At 33.4% G+C, this 15,254-nt stretch overlaps 1 protein-coding gene across 1 annotated transcript in view; it reads right to left on the reverse strand.

Annotated features, from left to right (window-relative positions):
• STXBP4 (syntaxin binding protein 4) overlaps window positions 1–15,254 on the reverse strand; it is a 143,064-nt gene that overhangs the window by 75,571 nt on the left and 52,239 nt on the right. Inside the window, exon 12 of the mRNA XM_045525274.1 lies at window positions 13,404–13,469. Within this exon, the coding sequence (XP_045381230.1) occupies window positions 13,404–13,469 (66 nt within the window). The remainder of the gene's footprint in view (window positions 1–13,403; window positions 13,470–15,254) is intronic.

The raw sequence follows: 15,254 nt of genomic DNA on the forward strand, positions 1-15,254 counted from the left end.
ATCTACAAAGGAACACAATCTTTAAAAGTGCAAAAGTGTGAGTACTACTTTAGCAATCACTTATTGTTCTTTTAAAGATATATTTAATTTGTTCTTCAGGTTTTCTTTGTTGCTTTATCCATAAACTAAGATAGTTGACGTGTCAGCTGCACCAGCTGTTACTAAGTTCATATCCAACCTTGACTGTCCACAGAGAATCCTGTGTTGATTTGACCTTACATTTCTGCCTCAGGACTTAATGCTTTCCTCAGGCATTCAACCCAGTTTTTGCACAGGTGAGGCCAACTACAACTGGGCTTATCTGAACCTAGAAAAGTTGCCAAATGAACAATTTCCCATGTTTCTTTAGGGCAAAGACTGGTTCAGACAAGCTAAATATTTTGGCTTTGGACTGTTCACCAATTCATTGCTGCCTTAGGTCATAACACTATGCTGAAAGAAACCTTAAAAACAACTTAAATGTAAGAGTAGGTTTTAGAAAGTTGTTGATCAAAGGAAATTGCTAGAACAGCCCATGCCTGTTTAAAGTTGTTAGAACATGAAGAAAAAAATAACAAGTATAATTTCATGGGAAATTGTGCTCATGATTTTAAACAGTAAGGCTGGGTTATTCCATAAGACATAAAAACTCATCAAAAAATACTTAGGTTTTAAAGAACAGTACAGTCAATTCTTTACAAAACAGTAAGTATTCTGGTAGCCATCCCTGGTTGAGAAAAACAGGCCTGATCTTTCTAGTGAAAAAGGAGGCCTTCACAGCTTGTTCTTTCCTTTTGTTTATTAATTTCCTTCCTCTCCCTTCCTTTCTCCCATTCTCCCTTTCTCTCTCTCAGTTCTTTATTGCTTTCTTTTCAGGCTGCTATACTAAATAAAGGTAAATGGATTTCCATAATTTAAAATAGCTAATAAACCTTCAAAAGGGGGGATTATTGGCTAGGCAAGGTGGCTCATACCTCCAATCCCAGCTCTTTTGGAGGCCAGGTGGGAGGATCCCTCTCCTCTCTACAAAAAGAAAAAAAAAAGCACCTTGGTACTGTCCCCCACCCCCACAAAAGGGACCAGTATTGTGGCAACTGTGTGCCAGAGGGTCCAGCCCAGGGTGGGGGACATAGTGCTGGGTCTCCAAGATGGCTCAGAGCTGAGAAGTCTGAGGGGTGTGGGAAGGGCCTATTGCAGGAAGGCGGCTGGCCTGGGATGGCCCCAGCTACCTCACGTGGCCTGCCAGGTTCCTTCTGCTGCTGTCTCCCCATCTCCCTGCTGCCTCCCAAGAAACAGTATCAATAGATGTGAGTCTTATCCCAGGTCCAAAATGATGAAAATAAAAATAATTTCTTTTGACTACCCAGTAAGTGTTTAAAAAAAATAAATAAAAGGGGGATTATTGTTTTTTGGATCAGGCTACTGCCTCACAATAATTCGATTAAAAATTTTTGAGTGAATAAAGGATATCAAATTGTGTTCTCTCCTCTCTTTCAAAGCAACTGGTAACCATCATTGGAAAACAAACTGAAAGTCAATCTAATGGTGTTTTAATAATTAGGTTACCTATGTGTTTAAAGGATTTATATGGCATAATCATTAGTGCTGTACCGACAGTGTCAAAAACTTCAAAAGGATACCAAATCAAAGGGAAGAAACTTTGCCAAATTTCATACAACGTAAGTTTCCAGTTTTTAAAAGTTTTTAAGAGTTATATATACTATTTATAATTTTTAAGGACTCATTAATTATAAAAAAAAGTCTTTAGAAAAATGGAAAGGCAGTATTTTCACCAAAGCATAGAAACTTTTATTAACCAAAATCCCCTTAATAGAATAATACCCTTGTATATACACAAAAGAAGCTGAATGGTATGCTTGGTCAATATATCCTAAAAATGGACAGTTTTAGGGTTGATTTTGGGTAGTCTACTTTTTTACTGAGTGTATGTTTATGAAATAAATAGTATCTCAGTATGTATACATGTGGGTTTGTACACACAGATACATACATGTATTCTTAATTATTTTTGCTAAAACTGGAAACTTCACATTAAGTACTACTCTGAATTAACACATTTGTACCCTCAATCTCATTTATCTTGTTTTGTTAATGGCATCATTACAGCCTCTCAGTTACTAAATTATAAAGTGTGACTGCTCTTTTGCTTATTATTGCACATTCTATCAATGATGTTAAATCTGGTTGACTTTATCCTCATGGTATCTTTTGCATAGATCCCTCTGTTATATTGCCATTACCACTAAATCCTCCATTGCCTATTATCCAGACAAGCACTTCTCAAATCTTAAGGCGTAAATCATCTGACGACTTGTTAATGCAGATTCTGATTCCACAGGTCTGGGATGAGATCTGAGACTGCATTTCTGAGTTTCAGGTGTGGCTGACACTGCTGCTGTTGCTGACACTCTTTGAGTAGCAAGGATGCAGAGCTGTAAATTGGTACTATCAGTCATGGTGGCCACTAGTTATATGTGGCTACTGAGCACCTGAAATATAGCTAGTCAACTGAGGAACTGAATTTTTAATTTAATTTTAATTAGTATGTATTTAAATTTAAAAACTGAAGAAGTGGGGCTGGGAGCTATGGCTCACGCCTGTAATCCCAGCACTCTGGGAGGCAAAGGCGGGAGGATTGCTTGATGTCAGGAGTTTGAGACCAGCCTGAGCAAAAGTGAGACCCCGTCTCTACTAAAAATAGAAAAATTAGCTGGGTGTGGGGGTGCATGCCTGTAGTCCCAGCTACTTGGGAGGGTGAGGCAAGAGGTTCGCTTGAGCCCAGGAGTTTGAGGTTGCTGTGAGCTAGGCTGATGCCACAGCACTCTTGCCTGGGTGACAGAGACTCTGTCTCAAAAAAAAAAAAAAAAAAAGGTTAAAAAAAAAGCATAAAAAATAAAATGAAAATTGAAGAAGTATAAAATATTTTTCCATTAAATAAAACTTTATTGTTTTAGTCACTGTATTCATTGCATCATGTAAGATATTATTGTTGAACTGTAATGTCTGTGTCAGGCATGTAAGTCATTTGAGTACTATACATAAACTCGTAACTGATCTGGTCAGTGCCAATGAATTGATTAATTTCTAATCTTTTTTTTTTACATACCAACATGTACACACAGTGTGCTTAGCTGAATATTTTATGCAGACAGCATGAGTTACAATGATACCTATGTAAATCATAACTGTAATTAAATTGAAATACTCATTTTTATTAGACCATAATTATTTTTTTATTTAGTTCATAATTTGCCCACAAAGAATGAACAAAATTAAATTAAATTCAAATAAAATTTAAAATGAAGATAGACTAAATGGGCAGAATACAGTGGAGGTGAATTAGCTAGCATTATGACCAAAACAATAAAAAGAGACTAGGAGGAGGTATGTTGTAAATTTCATTATTAATGCAATTGCACTTTGCAAAAGATGTGTTTATTGTGTAAGAAATTTTTTAAATATATATAAAGTGAGCAATATTAAGAGACATTTTTGCAAGTGCATAGTAAATCTGATAAGTTTCCTTTTAACAGTCAAAAAAGAACAAATAAAATTAGTCATCTAAAATCAGAAGTAAAGGTCTAACATTTGTAAAATCCAGCTATAAAATCGATTGGATTTTTGCACGAAAGTAGAAACCATTTTTAGATTGAGAAGGTAATTTCAGTTATGTTAAAAAGCCCAGAAAAGATAGGTACAGATAGATAAAAAATGAGAGATCTTCAATTAAGTCACAAAAAAAATGCCCATACACTATAAGAACTTTCTAATACTATCAATGATCAACTAATTCAAAATCTGAAAAACTACAAGTACTTTCCTTTACCTTTAGGTGAACCATGTGATATAGGAAACATTACCCAATTCATACTTTAGGGATGTATTGTCTCAAACGACTTCCAAATTTATGATGAAATGTTATTGATTTTTCAGTCTAAAAAAATCAAACTTTCAGTGTAGATATTTTTAACCCTTTCTATCTGTCAAAAAAAGAGTTGCAGCTAGATAATGTAGAAAAGAAGTTTTTATCATGATAATGTTCTGGCTGCATTGAATCAAAAATCCGGATTTACTGACATTTTCAAACAAGAGACTTTTTTTTTAATTGTTTTATTCCACTGTATGATACATATTGAAAATATTTGTGCTCAGTTTTCTAAAGCTGATTTTATGTGAAGCATCATGGATACAGTTAACATTGTTTAGTATATGTATATAAATTCTATGAGTCATCACTAGTTTATGGAACTGTTAAGAAAATTGAAGACAATGAATTTAATGATCCTGTGTTCCTTGCCAATACTCCTTGGCTGGTTTGTAGAAGAGTTTTACAAAGATCTGCTGTACTTTTAACTCCAATTTAAGGTTTTTTTAAAACAAAAGGAATGCATGCCTAATATTCAATAATCAAAGATTTAAAAAAGGCAGTGTGATTTACATTTTCTCATCAATATCATATTGCATGTAAATGAGCTAAATTTGAAACTCCAAAAAAAGAAAGCTTATCTATGAAGCCAGAAAAGTATAAGAATTTATACTGACATTGAAACTTTTCATAACATAAATAAAAAATGATTTCACATATTTTTCTACCATCAATTAATATGTAAAATTATCATAGTGTTATATAAATTGTCTATAAAAACTAAAAAAATTTTGAAGTATGCCTTGCTGGCACTGAGCTAAATTTAGAATTGCTTTCATGATATGTAACACCCCTTGTATTTGAAGCTAATAATACTGAATTGACAAGAATTAACGAATATACTTAACTTTAACATATGTAGCTTCGAAAAGATTTTGCTTAAAGACAGATTCTTCTAAAAAATAAAATAGTTTTATCAGTGTGGATGTAAACATATTTGGTATTCAGTTATTAAAAATTTTTAAATTAAGTTTGGAACCATTTGGGTATGTGAATCTATTTTTTCAACTTTAAATTTTATTAAATCTAAACATAGATCCAGTATTTCCAATGAAAATTTAGTGTAAAAATTGAGATGTGCTCACACTGTAAAATAACACTGTATTTAAAAGATACAGTATGAAAAAAGAATGTAAAAATATCTCATTAATGAATTTTTAAGGTATTGCATGCTAAAATGATATTTTGGGTATATTAGACTACACAAAATATATTAAGATTAATTTTACCTGTTTCTTTTTACTTTTTTAAAAGTGTGGCTGTTAGAAAATTTAATAATACTTGAGTGGCTTTCATTATATTTCTATGGGACAGTGATGTTCTAAATTATTATAATAGCCTCTTATCTGATATTCAGTTACTTCCCAACCTGCTATCAGTTTAATTTTAAAGTATATTCTTCATTCATCCCTTCATCAATGCACCAAATATTGAGGACCTACTCTTCACCAGTTATTGTTGTAAGATAAATCAGAGACCAAATCAATGAAGCTTACCCTCTAGTTGGCAGACACAGATAAAGGGCAAAACACAAGTAAATTATGTAAGATGTAAAGAAGCAATCAGTAATACCAAAACCCCATACATGACAAGGTTGAGAGTGTGAGTGGGATGACAGTGCAGGAAGATCAGAGGACCTGGAGAACTAGTAGAAGAGTGGAGGGAGAAGAGTGGTAAGAGCTGAGGTCACTAGGGTAAGAAGAATGTGATGAGGATGGAGGGGAGGACAGCAGATCATATAGGCCTTCACAGGCTTTGACATTTACTTGCAGCATTTTTGGCTTTTACTCTGTGAGACAGAAAGTCCTGGAGGGTTCTAACTTCAGTTTTGAAAGGATATTTCTGGCTGTTGTGTTCTGATTAAACTGTATGGGGGTGAGGCACGGTAAAAGCAAGGTGATCTGGTGCTAGGAAGCTCTAATAATAACATAGGCAGGAGATGATGGTGGCTCAGACCAGGGATGCAAGTGGTAAAGAGTGGTAAAATTCTGTAATTTTTAAAAAGTAGGACCAACAAGTTGGATGTAGAGTGTGAAAGAAAAAGTGGGGTCACATTACAGGTAGAGCAAGTTGTTCATTTTTTTCCTCCTTGTCAAATATCTTCAATGGTAGTTCATTGTCTAAAATCTGAGATTGGTATTCAAGTGCCTATATGCTTTGGTCCTAAATAGCCATGCAAATGTCATTTCCTACACTTCATCTTTCCATGTTTCCCTTATGTGCCTGAGCCTTTGATAATGATGATAATAAAAAAACACATATCAAACTTATTATTTTTCAGAGACCTGCTATATTCTTGACAGTTTTAGGCTCTTAAACTCTCAAGTCCTATGAAAAAATTATAAGGTAGAAATTATCACTTTTTTAGACATGAAGACACAAACATATTAACAAATAATATAAAGTTAGCATACAAAACAAGGATTATTTTGACTCCAAAGACAAGTTTTTTCCTTTTATACCATGATTTTTATGATGTTTTCTGTCTGAAAGGCTTTTCCATTTCTATGTCTGGCCCAACTCACATGCCACCTTATCTATAAAAAGTCTCCTTATGCCCTCAACTAGAATTATATTTTCCTCCTCTACATTAAATAGTTAAAATAAATCATTTCCATCTCTTAATATTTCTTCTTCTATTATTTATAATAACCATAATAGTATTTACTGAGTGCTTACCATGTGCTATATATGTATATTAATTAATACATATTAATATATTATCATAATATTTCTAACATTCTTATAAAGGATCCTATTATCAAACTCATTTTATAGATGAGGAAACTAAGTCAGAAAGGTAAAACATTTCACTGAAGATCAAAAGCTAGCAAGAGGCAGGGGCACTGTACAAAGCTAGATGGTCTAACTCCAAACCCCATTATCTACTCTGCACTAATCCTTATGCTAATTCACCACTCATCATATAATATTCTTTCTCTTGTTTACATATTTGTTCATCTATAGCCCATCTTTTCCTTTTGAATCCTATTAAATTCTGATACAGATTAGTTTTAGATTATTTATTCATGCAGACTTGACCTTTCTTAATAATAGAAGTTAATCCTTTCAGAGAATAAATACAGGAGGGCCTCATGTGGAAAAAGTAGGTATTGCTAGAAAAGGAAAGCAAAACTGCTATTTTTCTTTTGATTCATGTCTTACATCAGCCCTTACTATAATATGATTTTATGAAGCATTGTTGATATTCTGAAGTTTATATGTCCCAAGCATTTAGGAGAAAAGAAAATTTTAAGTAAATATAGGAAAAAAGCCATCTCCTAATTTATTCTATATATAAAAACTAACAAGGAAGAATTTAAATATCCACTTTTAGGACACAAGCACTAAAATGTAAAAAGATCTGGCCATACAAATTCATGTATGTATAGAAGAGACAGAATGAAAAGAACCAAAAAGGCATATCAATCAAAGTGTAAAAATATTTAATAAAATGGGGTCTGAAAATTGGCCAAAAAATAGAAGACTAAAAAAAAAACACATTTTATTTGGAAATAATTTCAAACTTACAGTTGAGTTACAAGAGTAAGAATAGTATAAAGAATATCCTCATATCCTTCACCCAGACTTACCTAATTAACCAGATTCACCCTTTTGCCAACATGTTCATGAATGAGAAACAATGTATTCTTGTAAGCCACTGATACTTAGATGATATCATTGCTGAGATTTTGCATGTTCTCAATCTCTCACATATATGTGTATATATACTCATACATGTATATATACATACTTGCATATATATGTGTATGTATAGAAAACACACACATAAATATATAAGCACATAATTTTATCTCAACCATTTGAGTGTAATTTACATATACCCTAGCACTTTATCCCTAAAAACTTCAGTATTTCCTAAAAATAAGGATATTCTCTCATATAATCACAGTACAGTTAACAAATTTAGGAATTTTAACATTGATTCAATACTTTATCATCTGTGTTCCAGTTTTGTCAAATGACTCAATAATGTCCTTCATAGAATTTTTCCTATTCCAGTACAGGATCCATTCTAGGGTTAGGAATTGTATTTAGTTTTCATGTCTCTTTAACCTCCTTTAATCTGAGATCTTTTATTGCTTTTTTAAAAAATGGCATTGACATTTCTGAAGAACCTCTACACATACATACACCCTCCCCCTATTTTTTAAAATAAAACTTTCTCTCATTTTGGGTTTGTCTGATGTTTTCTTATGGTTAGATTCAGGTTATGCATATTCTCAGCCAGAATACTACATAGCTGATTATGTGTCCCATTCAGGTCATCACATTTCGAGTAGCACAATGTCCGTCTGTTCTTCATTGGTGATATCAATTTTTAGCACTAGTCAAGGTGTTTCCTCATTTCTCTACTGTATAATTACTATTTTCCCTCTTGTGATTAATAAGCAGTTTGTAGAGTGATATTTTAAAACCACGTAAATATGTAAATATTCTGCTCTTCATTGAAATTTCCCCCTAAATTTAGCTTCTGATGATTCGTGCCTGAACCAGTCTTAACTAAAATAGATGCAAAATGCTGATTTTCAAATCTAGCAGCTTCTCTGCAGTTACCAGTCAGTATTCAACATTCTACTATGAGCAAGAGTACTCCTTTCTCCCTATTAATTACTTAATCTATTTACTAGTGGTATAGACTCATGAATTACTACTTTTTTCCAAAAGTTTGTAATTCATTACTGTACTAAACTATTTTGGTGCTCAAGTTCTTCCAGATTTGGTTAGTGGAAGCTCCTTCAAGCTAGTTCCTTATGACTTGTCCCCATCACTTTGAGAACTTCCTTATTTTTTCACATAATAAGATATTCCTAGCTTGTCTCATATTTACCCTTCCCAGTCCCTGAAATCAGCCTATCCAAGGAGACTGAGTTCCTTTTAGTGGGGAGGGGGTATCTGGACACCTAGATATGGTATGTGCTTATTGCTAACAGGGTGTCTGCTTCTCAGCGCTTTAAGCTGACAGAGCTAGGTAATGTATACATATGCATACACACATACACATGCACATAAATACAGATGGTCCCTGATTTACAATGGTTTTACTTATGATTCTCCGACTTTACCATAGATTTGTCATGGTATTAAATGCATTTTCAACTTATGGTATTTTCAACTTACATTGGGTTTATCAGGATGTAGCCCCACCATAAGTCAAGGAGCATCTGAATATATATACAAACATATGTATGTACATGTGCATATATACATTCATACGCACATCATATACAACAAATGATGTATTCACGATGATACCTCAAATTCAAACCCATCCCACAGGGCTCTTTCTTGACTTCATTTATTCTATTTTGTCTTTCCTTTCTCATTAAGATCCTGGCTCTCGAAAATAATCAACACATTTGCTCAAACCTATAATGCATCTAAAATTGTTTCAGAATTGCTTTGCTTATACCACTAAAACAACAAAATGAAACAAAAAACATACTTAAAAAGGTTTAGGACTTGTTTGCAATTCTTTCCCAACTGAACTTCAATCTGCAAAACACTGAACAAAAATATTGCTTAAGTTACGTGAATTGGTTCTTTCTTTTGTTTTTTAGTATGGTTATGGTAGTCATTTGAAATACAACTGGATTCATTTGCTTCAGTTTGCTTGTAGTTTTAGGTTGATTTTCCCTGTCCTATTTCTTCATATGTTTTTAAAATGAGTAGAATATTAACATGCACTCAAAAGTAAAAATTACATAAAAAGGTATTTTCAGAGAGGTGTCATTCCCTCCTGTATCTTATCCACCCCCTGTCCACCCATGTTGTAGAGGTAACCAATTTCATTGCTGTGTTGTTTATCCTTTCTTTGGTTTCTTTCACAATGATAAACAGATATATATTTTAATTTCCCTGGTTTATAAAAGGTAGCAAACTACATATACTCTTTTGCACTTTGCTTTTTTTGTTTTTTTTTTTTTTAACTTGATCATATATCCTGGAAATCACTCCATATTACTTAATAGAGATCTTCCTTGTTATTTTCTACTCCACTGCATGTATGTCCCATACATAGTTTATTCAATCAATAGCCTTTGCTTGGAAATTAAGGTAGTTTCCAATATTTTCAAATTACAAATGATGCTGTAATAAATAACCTTGGGCATAGTGTTTAAAAATTATCATGCAGATCCATTAGTACTGGCATATTCCATACTGTTTTCCATGGCCTTGGTATCTTAAAGTCAGCTTGGCTGCATACAAGGTTCATGCACTCTCTATCCCTTAGCATCTTGAACATGTTGCTCCATCACTGCCTTACTTTGTATGTTGTTTCAAGCAGGTTGATGCTGGTCTAATTCTATTGTCTTTGTAAGGTATTTGGTATTTTTACTTGGAGACACTGTGCATTTTTTTTCTGTATTCTTAAAGTCTAATAGTTTTCCTAGGATACATCCTAGAGTTCAGATTTCCTCAGTACCAGATAGTAGATTCAGGTCTTCTTTTAATTCTGGAAAGTTTTCTTGGATTACAGTTCTAAATGTTAGTGCTGTTGAGTTGCTTTGATTGATTTCTTCAAGAAACTCTTTTACTTCTTGATTTCATTTTCACTTTCCTGGGTGTTTTTCCTGTGTTCTTCAAGGCCTTTTTCACTTGAATATATTTTTCTTTGGGCACCTTGTAATTTAGTTTTTATTTCTGATATGATTTTGTCTTTTCCTTCTTTTCTTTTGTAAATTTTATCAACTTCCATTTCATTTTTTCTTGTTTTTTTTTTTCCAATTTCTATTCTTTGTTTTTTTTTTTTTTTAATTTCCAATTTGAAGTGTTATTTTCCTTAGCTTATTTGAGGATATTTAATTGAGTTGGGAGTGGTGCATAACATTTTCTTCAGCTTTGCGGTTCAATTATTTTGGAAAGTTTTCATCAAGAGAAAGGCTTTAATTCATATCGTCTGATTTTTGCAGTTGTTTTATAATGATGGGGTCAGAATTATTTTCCTATTCTTTTTTATTTCATAGAAAAACTTCTTCATTCAAGTGTACCCTCTTCTGTGCAGTTTCTTTTATGGATCATGTTGTTGATGGTCATAGGGGAGGAGTGGGTGAATTGGTATGTCTCGTTTCTTTTTCATTTCTGCAAGATCCTTATTTTTTCCGTATTTCCTTCCTTCCCATCATTGCCTAGTCTCCAAGGAATTCCATCCTTCCCTATTTATCTGATTCTTGCACAGGAGCAATGATTCTCCAAGGCTGCCACCTCTGGTTGCGCACACCTTAAAGTCCTTTTCCTGTAGCCAGTGCTGAGAACCACCATGTCCTGACCTACGTTCAGTATTTTGGCATTTATTGTTATACTATCTCTTTCTGGGGGTGATTCTGTTTGTGCTTCAGCTAATTCATCTGTTTCTCTCTACCTTTTTCAGAGTCTTTAAATCCTTCCCTCCTCTGTTCTTTGTCTCCTAGGTGTCAGTGGCAGGCTAAGCTGCAGGAGTTTTGATGAAATTTTTTTACTCTGTTTATATGTGCTTTGAAGGTTGTGGTGCTCTCTGTCCATAGTATTACTGAAAATACGGTTCCTGTATCATTCTGTTTGCTCTCTGTTGATTTTACGTTTTCTAGGGGGATAGTGAGAGGGAAAGTAAAAATCAGGTGATTGTCATTGATCTCTAACAGTGTTCTCTTATTTAAATTTTATTTGTTGTTTGTGTTTTTATTCCATGATATTGTTTTGTTGTAAGTTTTCTCAAATTCTGTGAAGAATGATGCAGAGTGAAAATAAATGTAAAACAACTAAATGTAAAAATTGGTTTGCTGGAAAGTTTTTTTGTTTTTTGCCATGAATAAAATGAGGTATGGCAATTGGATATCAGACTGGGTTGGGGGGTGGGGGGAGGGGATGGGTGTATGCCTACATGACGAGTGCACTGCACACCCTCTGGGGAATGGTCATGCTTGAAGGTGCAGACCCGGGGAGGTAGGGGGGGGAGGGGATGGAGGTATGACTACATGATGAGTGCCAGGCGCACTGTCTGGAGAATGAGAACGGACGCGCTTGGGACTCTGACTCGGGGGGATGGGCAGGACATGGACAATGTATATGACCTAAACTTATGTACCCCCATGATGAGCTGAAATAAAAAAAAAAAAAAAAATGAGGTATGAGTAACAAAACACAAGAAAAGGGGGAAAAAGGGAAAATTAAAAAAAAAAAAGAAAAAAAGAATAGAAAAGCAATGAGATTGGCCATTTTGTTCCATGAATATTTGATTTTGAAAACAATTTGAGAAAGGAGTTTTAACATTTTTTTGAGCAGCAGTAGCAAGACTTCAGCACAGGTATGGCCTCCAAAAGTGATTATTTTTTTTTTTTTTACATTTAAAATGGGGTACGTTTTGTTATAGGTAAATTACAGCCCAATAAAGCTGATTCAAATATTTAAAAATAATAATAAAACACTGTTAGTCTGATTATCTCATAATTATTTTATGTGATAAATAAAACATCAAGTTTTAAGATATTCTTTTTTTTTAATTTCAGAATATTATGGGGGTAAAAACATTTTGGTTACATATAATGCCTTTGCCTTGCCCAAGCCAGGGCTACAAGTGTGCCTTTCCCCCATACAGCATGCTTTGCATCCATTAGTTGTGAATTTACCAACCCTCTCTACCCCCTCCCACCTGACCAGCACCCAGTGAATATTACTACCACATCAGCACCTTAGTGTTGATCAGTTAGTACCAATTTGATGGCGAGTACACGTGGTGCTTGTTTTTCCATTCCTGTGATACCTCACTTCGAAGGATGGGTTCAAGCTCTATCCAGGATAATATAAAAGGTGCTAGTTCACCATTGTTTTTTGTAGTTGAGGAGTATTTCATGGCATACATATACCACATTTTATTAATCCACTCACATTTTGATGGGTACTCGGGTTGTTTCCACATCTTTGCAATTGTGAATTGTGCTGCCATAAACATTTGAGTGCAGATGTCTTTATTATAGAATGTCTTTTTATCCTTTGGGTAGATGCCTAGGAGTGGGATTGCTGGATCAAATGGTATTTCTATTTTTAGCTCTTTGAGATATCTCCAAATTACTTTCCACAGGAGTTGTACTAATTTGCAGTCCCACCAGCAGTGTAAGAGTGTTCCAATCTCTCTACATCCATGCCAGCATTTGTTGTTTTGGGACTTTTTGATAAAGGTCATTCTCACTGGAGTTAGGTGGTAATCTCATTGTGGTTTTTATTTGTATTTCTCTAAACATTAGAGATGTTGAGTACTTTTTTATATGTTTGTTGGCCATTATTCTGTCTTCTTCTGAAAAGTTTCTGTTCATGTCCTTTGCCCATTTATTGATGGGATTGTTAAGATCTATACTATTTTATACTATATTTTTGCACCAGTAAGCTCTGGGATATTATAAAACATCACTGCTTTATGATATACCTCACATGTTTATGCACACACAAAAGAACACACACACACACACAGTTATACACTTACTTGTTTCACATTCTGGAGCTCTTCTGTCAATTGTTTCCTTTGCTTCTCTGATTCAAATAACTTTTCCTATATTTAAAAACCACTGAATTAATATTAACTTGTTATGAAGGTATCAATGAGTATGATTTTTAGTTCTTTGTCTCGAAGCTTATATGATCCCAAATATCAAATTGCTTACATTTTCAGATTGTACTTTCTTACATTTTCTGGCTTTATACATACTACTTAAAAGTAATTGGTTATCTATAGTATAATCGTGAGTTAATGTACTTTCTATTAGATTAATTTTGTAAAATCTCAAAATCTGAGGTCAAAAAATAAGTCAGTAAGAATCAAAATGTATAAATATTAACTAAATTTTGGGCAATAGCTATCTTTGCCAAAGAGCTTCCAAACTGAAGGTCAACATTACTACAAATTAGAAGTAAAGGTCTCTGACCATACTAAAGAGGGCATGTGAGAAGGGGCTGACTCCTGCTTTCATAATTTAATTTTAGCTCATTCTTGGAAGATTACCCATAAAAAAAAGGTATGATTGGTATAACCAAAATATAAAATGATAGTTATTAAGGTAGATGAATCAAGGTAGTTATTAAGGTAGGTGAATATTATGTATGCAAAAAAAATATCTTTGAACTTAAATTTAGTTAAGCATATACCCTGAAAATGTCCAATTTTATTAAGTATATCTTAAATAAATCAACATTTTATTGATCAAATCAAAATACTAAAACTAAGAGCCATTTTACTACAAACTTGAGCAGAGAAATAGCTTGAACAGTAAATTAAGTGGTAAAGATTCATGGCAACATTGCAACGTTTATAAGAGGCAATCTACTTTCTAGTATATTGCAGCTCATTCTTGTCTAAGAGGTGAAATGAAGGTATATGATGATGAATATAATATAGCAATCTAATGAATATGCCACAGACCAGGAGCCAAGAGACTGCTTACTGGCTCCTGTGCTTTTATGCTCTAGCAAGTCACCTTCACTCTTTGTGTCCTAGTTTTTCACATCTGTCAATGAAAAATATATCTATTTTCATTCACCTTTGTAAAGCAGTAGCAATGTGAATCCTGAAGAAAGGCTTTCAGGTAAATAAAGTCCATAGCACTTTTAAAAATCATTCTTGCAAAATAAAAATTAGCCACTGGCATACAATTATCTTGGTTTCGTTTTTATTTGTAGCTCATATCAGACATGAAGAATAGATATATCACAGGATAATGAAAAGTGATAAGACACCATCTATGCACTCTATGAACTTCATTTAACAAGCTCTGTTTTTTTGTGTATATATAGTACAAGCAGAAAAACTGAAAATAAAGACATTACCTCAAACAAAATATTTATTGCTTTGTATACTATTTTCTATAGCTTCTTTAAATGGTTCTCAGACAATTGAGAGGTTTTGAAGTAAAGTTAATTATAAACTGTAGAATTTGTTTTATCTGGAATTTTAGCACCATGTTTTTAACCAACTGAGCTAACTGACTGACTGCTTATCTGGGATTTTAGGTTTTGTCATATTAGGGTATGTTCAGTTACATTTCATGAACTTTAAATGTGAATCCTGATTTATTGAATGGTTCCTCAGAGAAGCCTTGTTTAAATGTCAAAGGAATATGGCATATACAGTTTTAAATTAAAATTCTAATAATTAATACTGATATTCCAATAAAAACTGAAATATATCATTAAATTTAGCAATGATATACTTTAGGGAAAGGAAAAAGATCTGAGACTCTGAAAATTCCAATAAACAACAAGATCTAATGGTTTATCTAGAGATAAATTTTAGAAAAATGCTATCTTACCAAGGTAACCAACACTGAAGAAATTTTTAAAC

This window comes from Lemur catta, chromosome 15 (assembly GCF_020740605.2).
Source record: "Lemur catta isolate mLemCat1 chromosome 15, mLemCat1.pri, whole genome shotgun sequence".
Classification (NCBI taxonomy): domain Eukaryota; kingdom Metazoa; phylum Chordata; class Mammalia; order Primates; family Lemuridae; genus Lemur; species Lemur catta.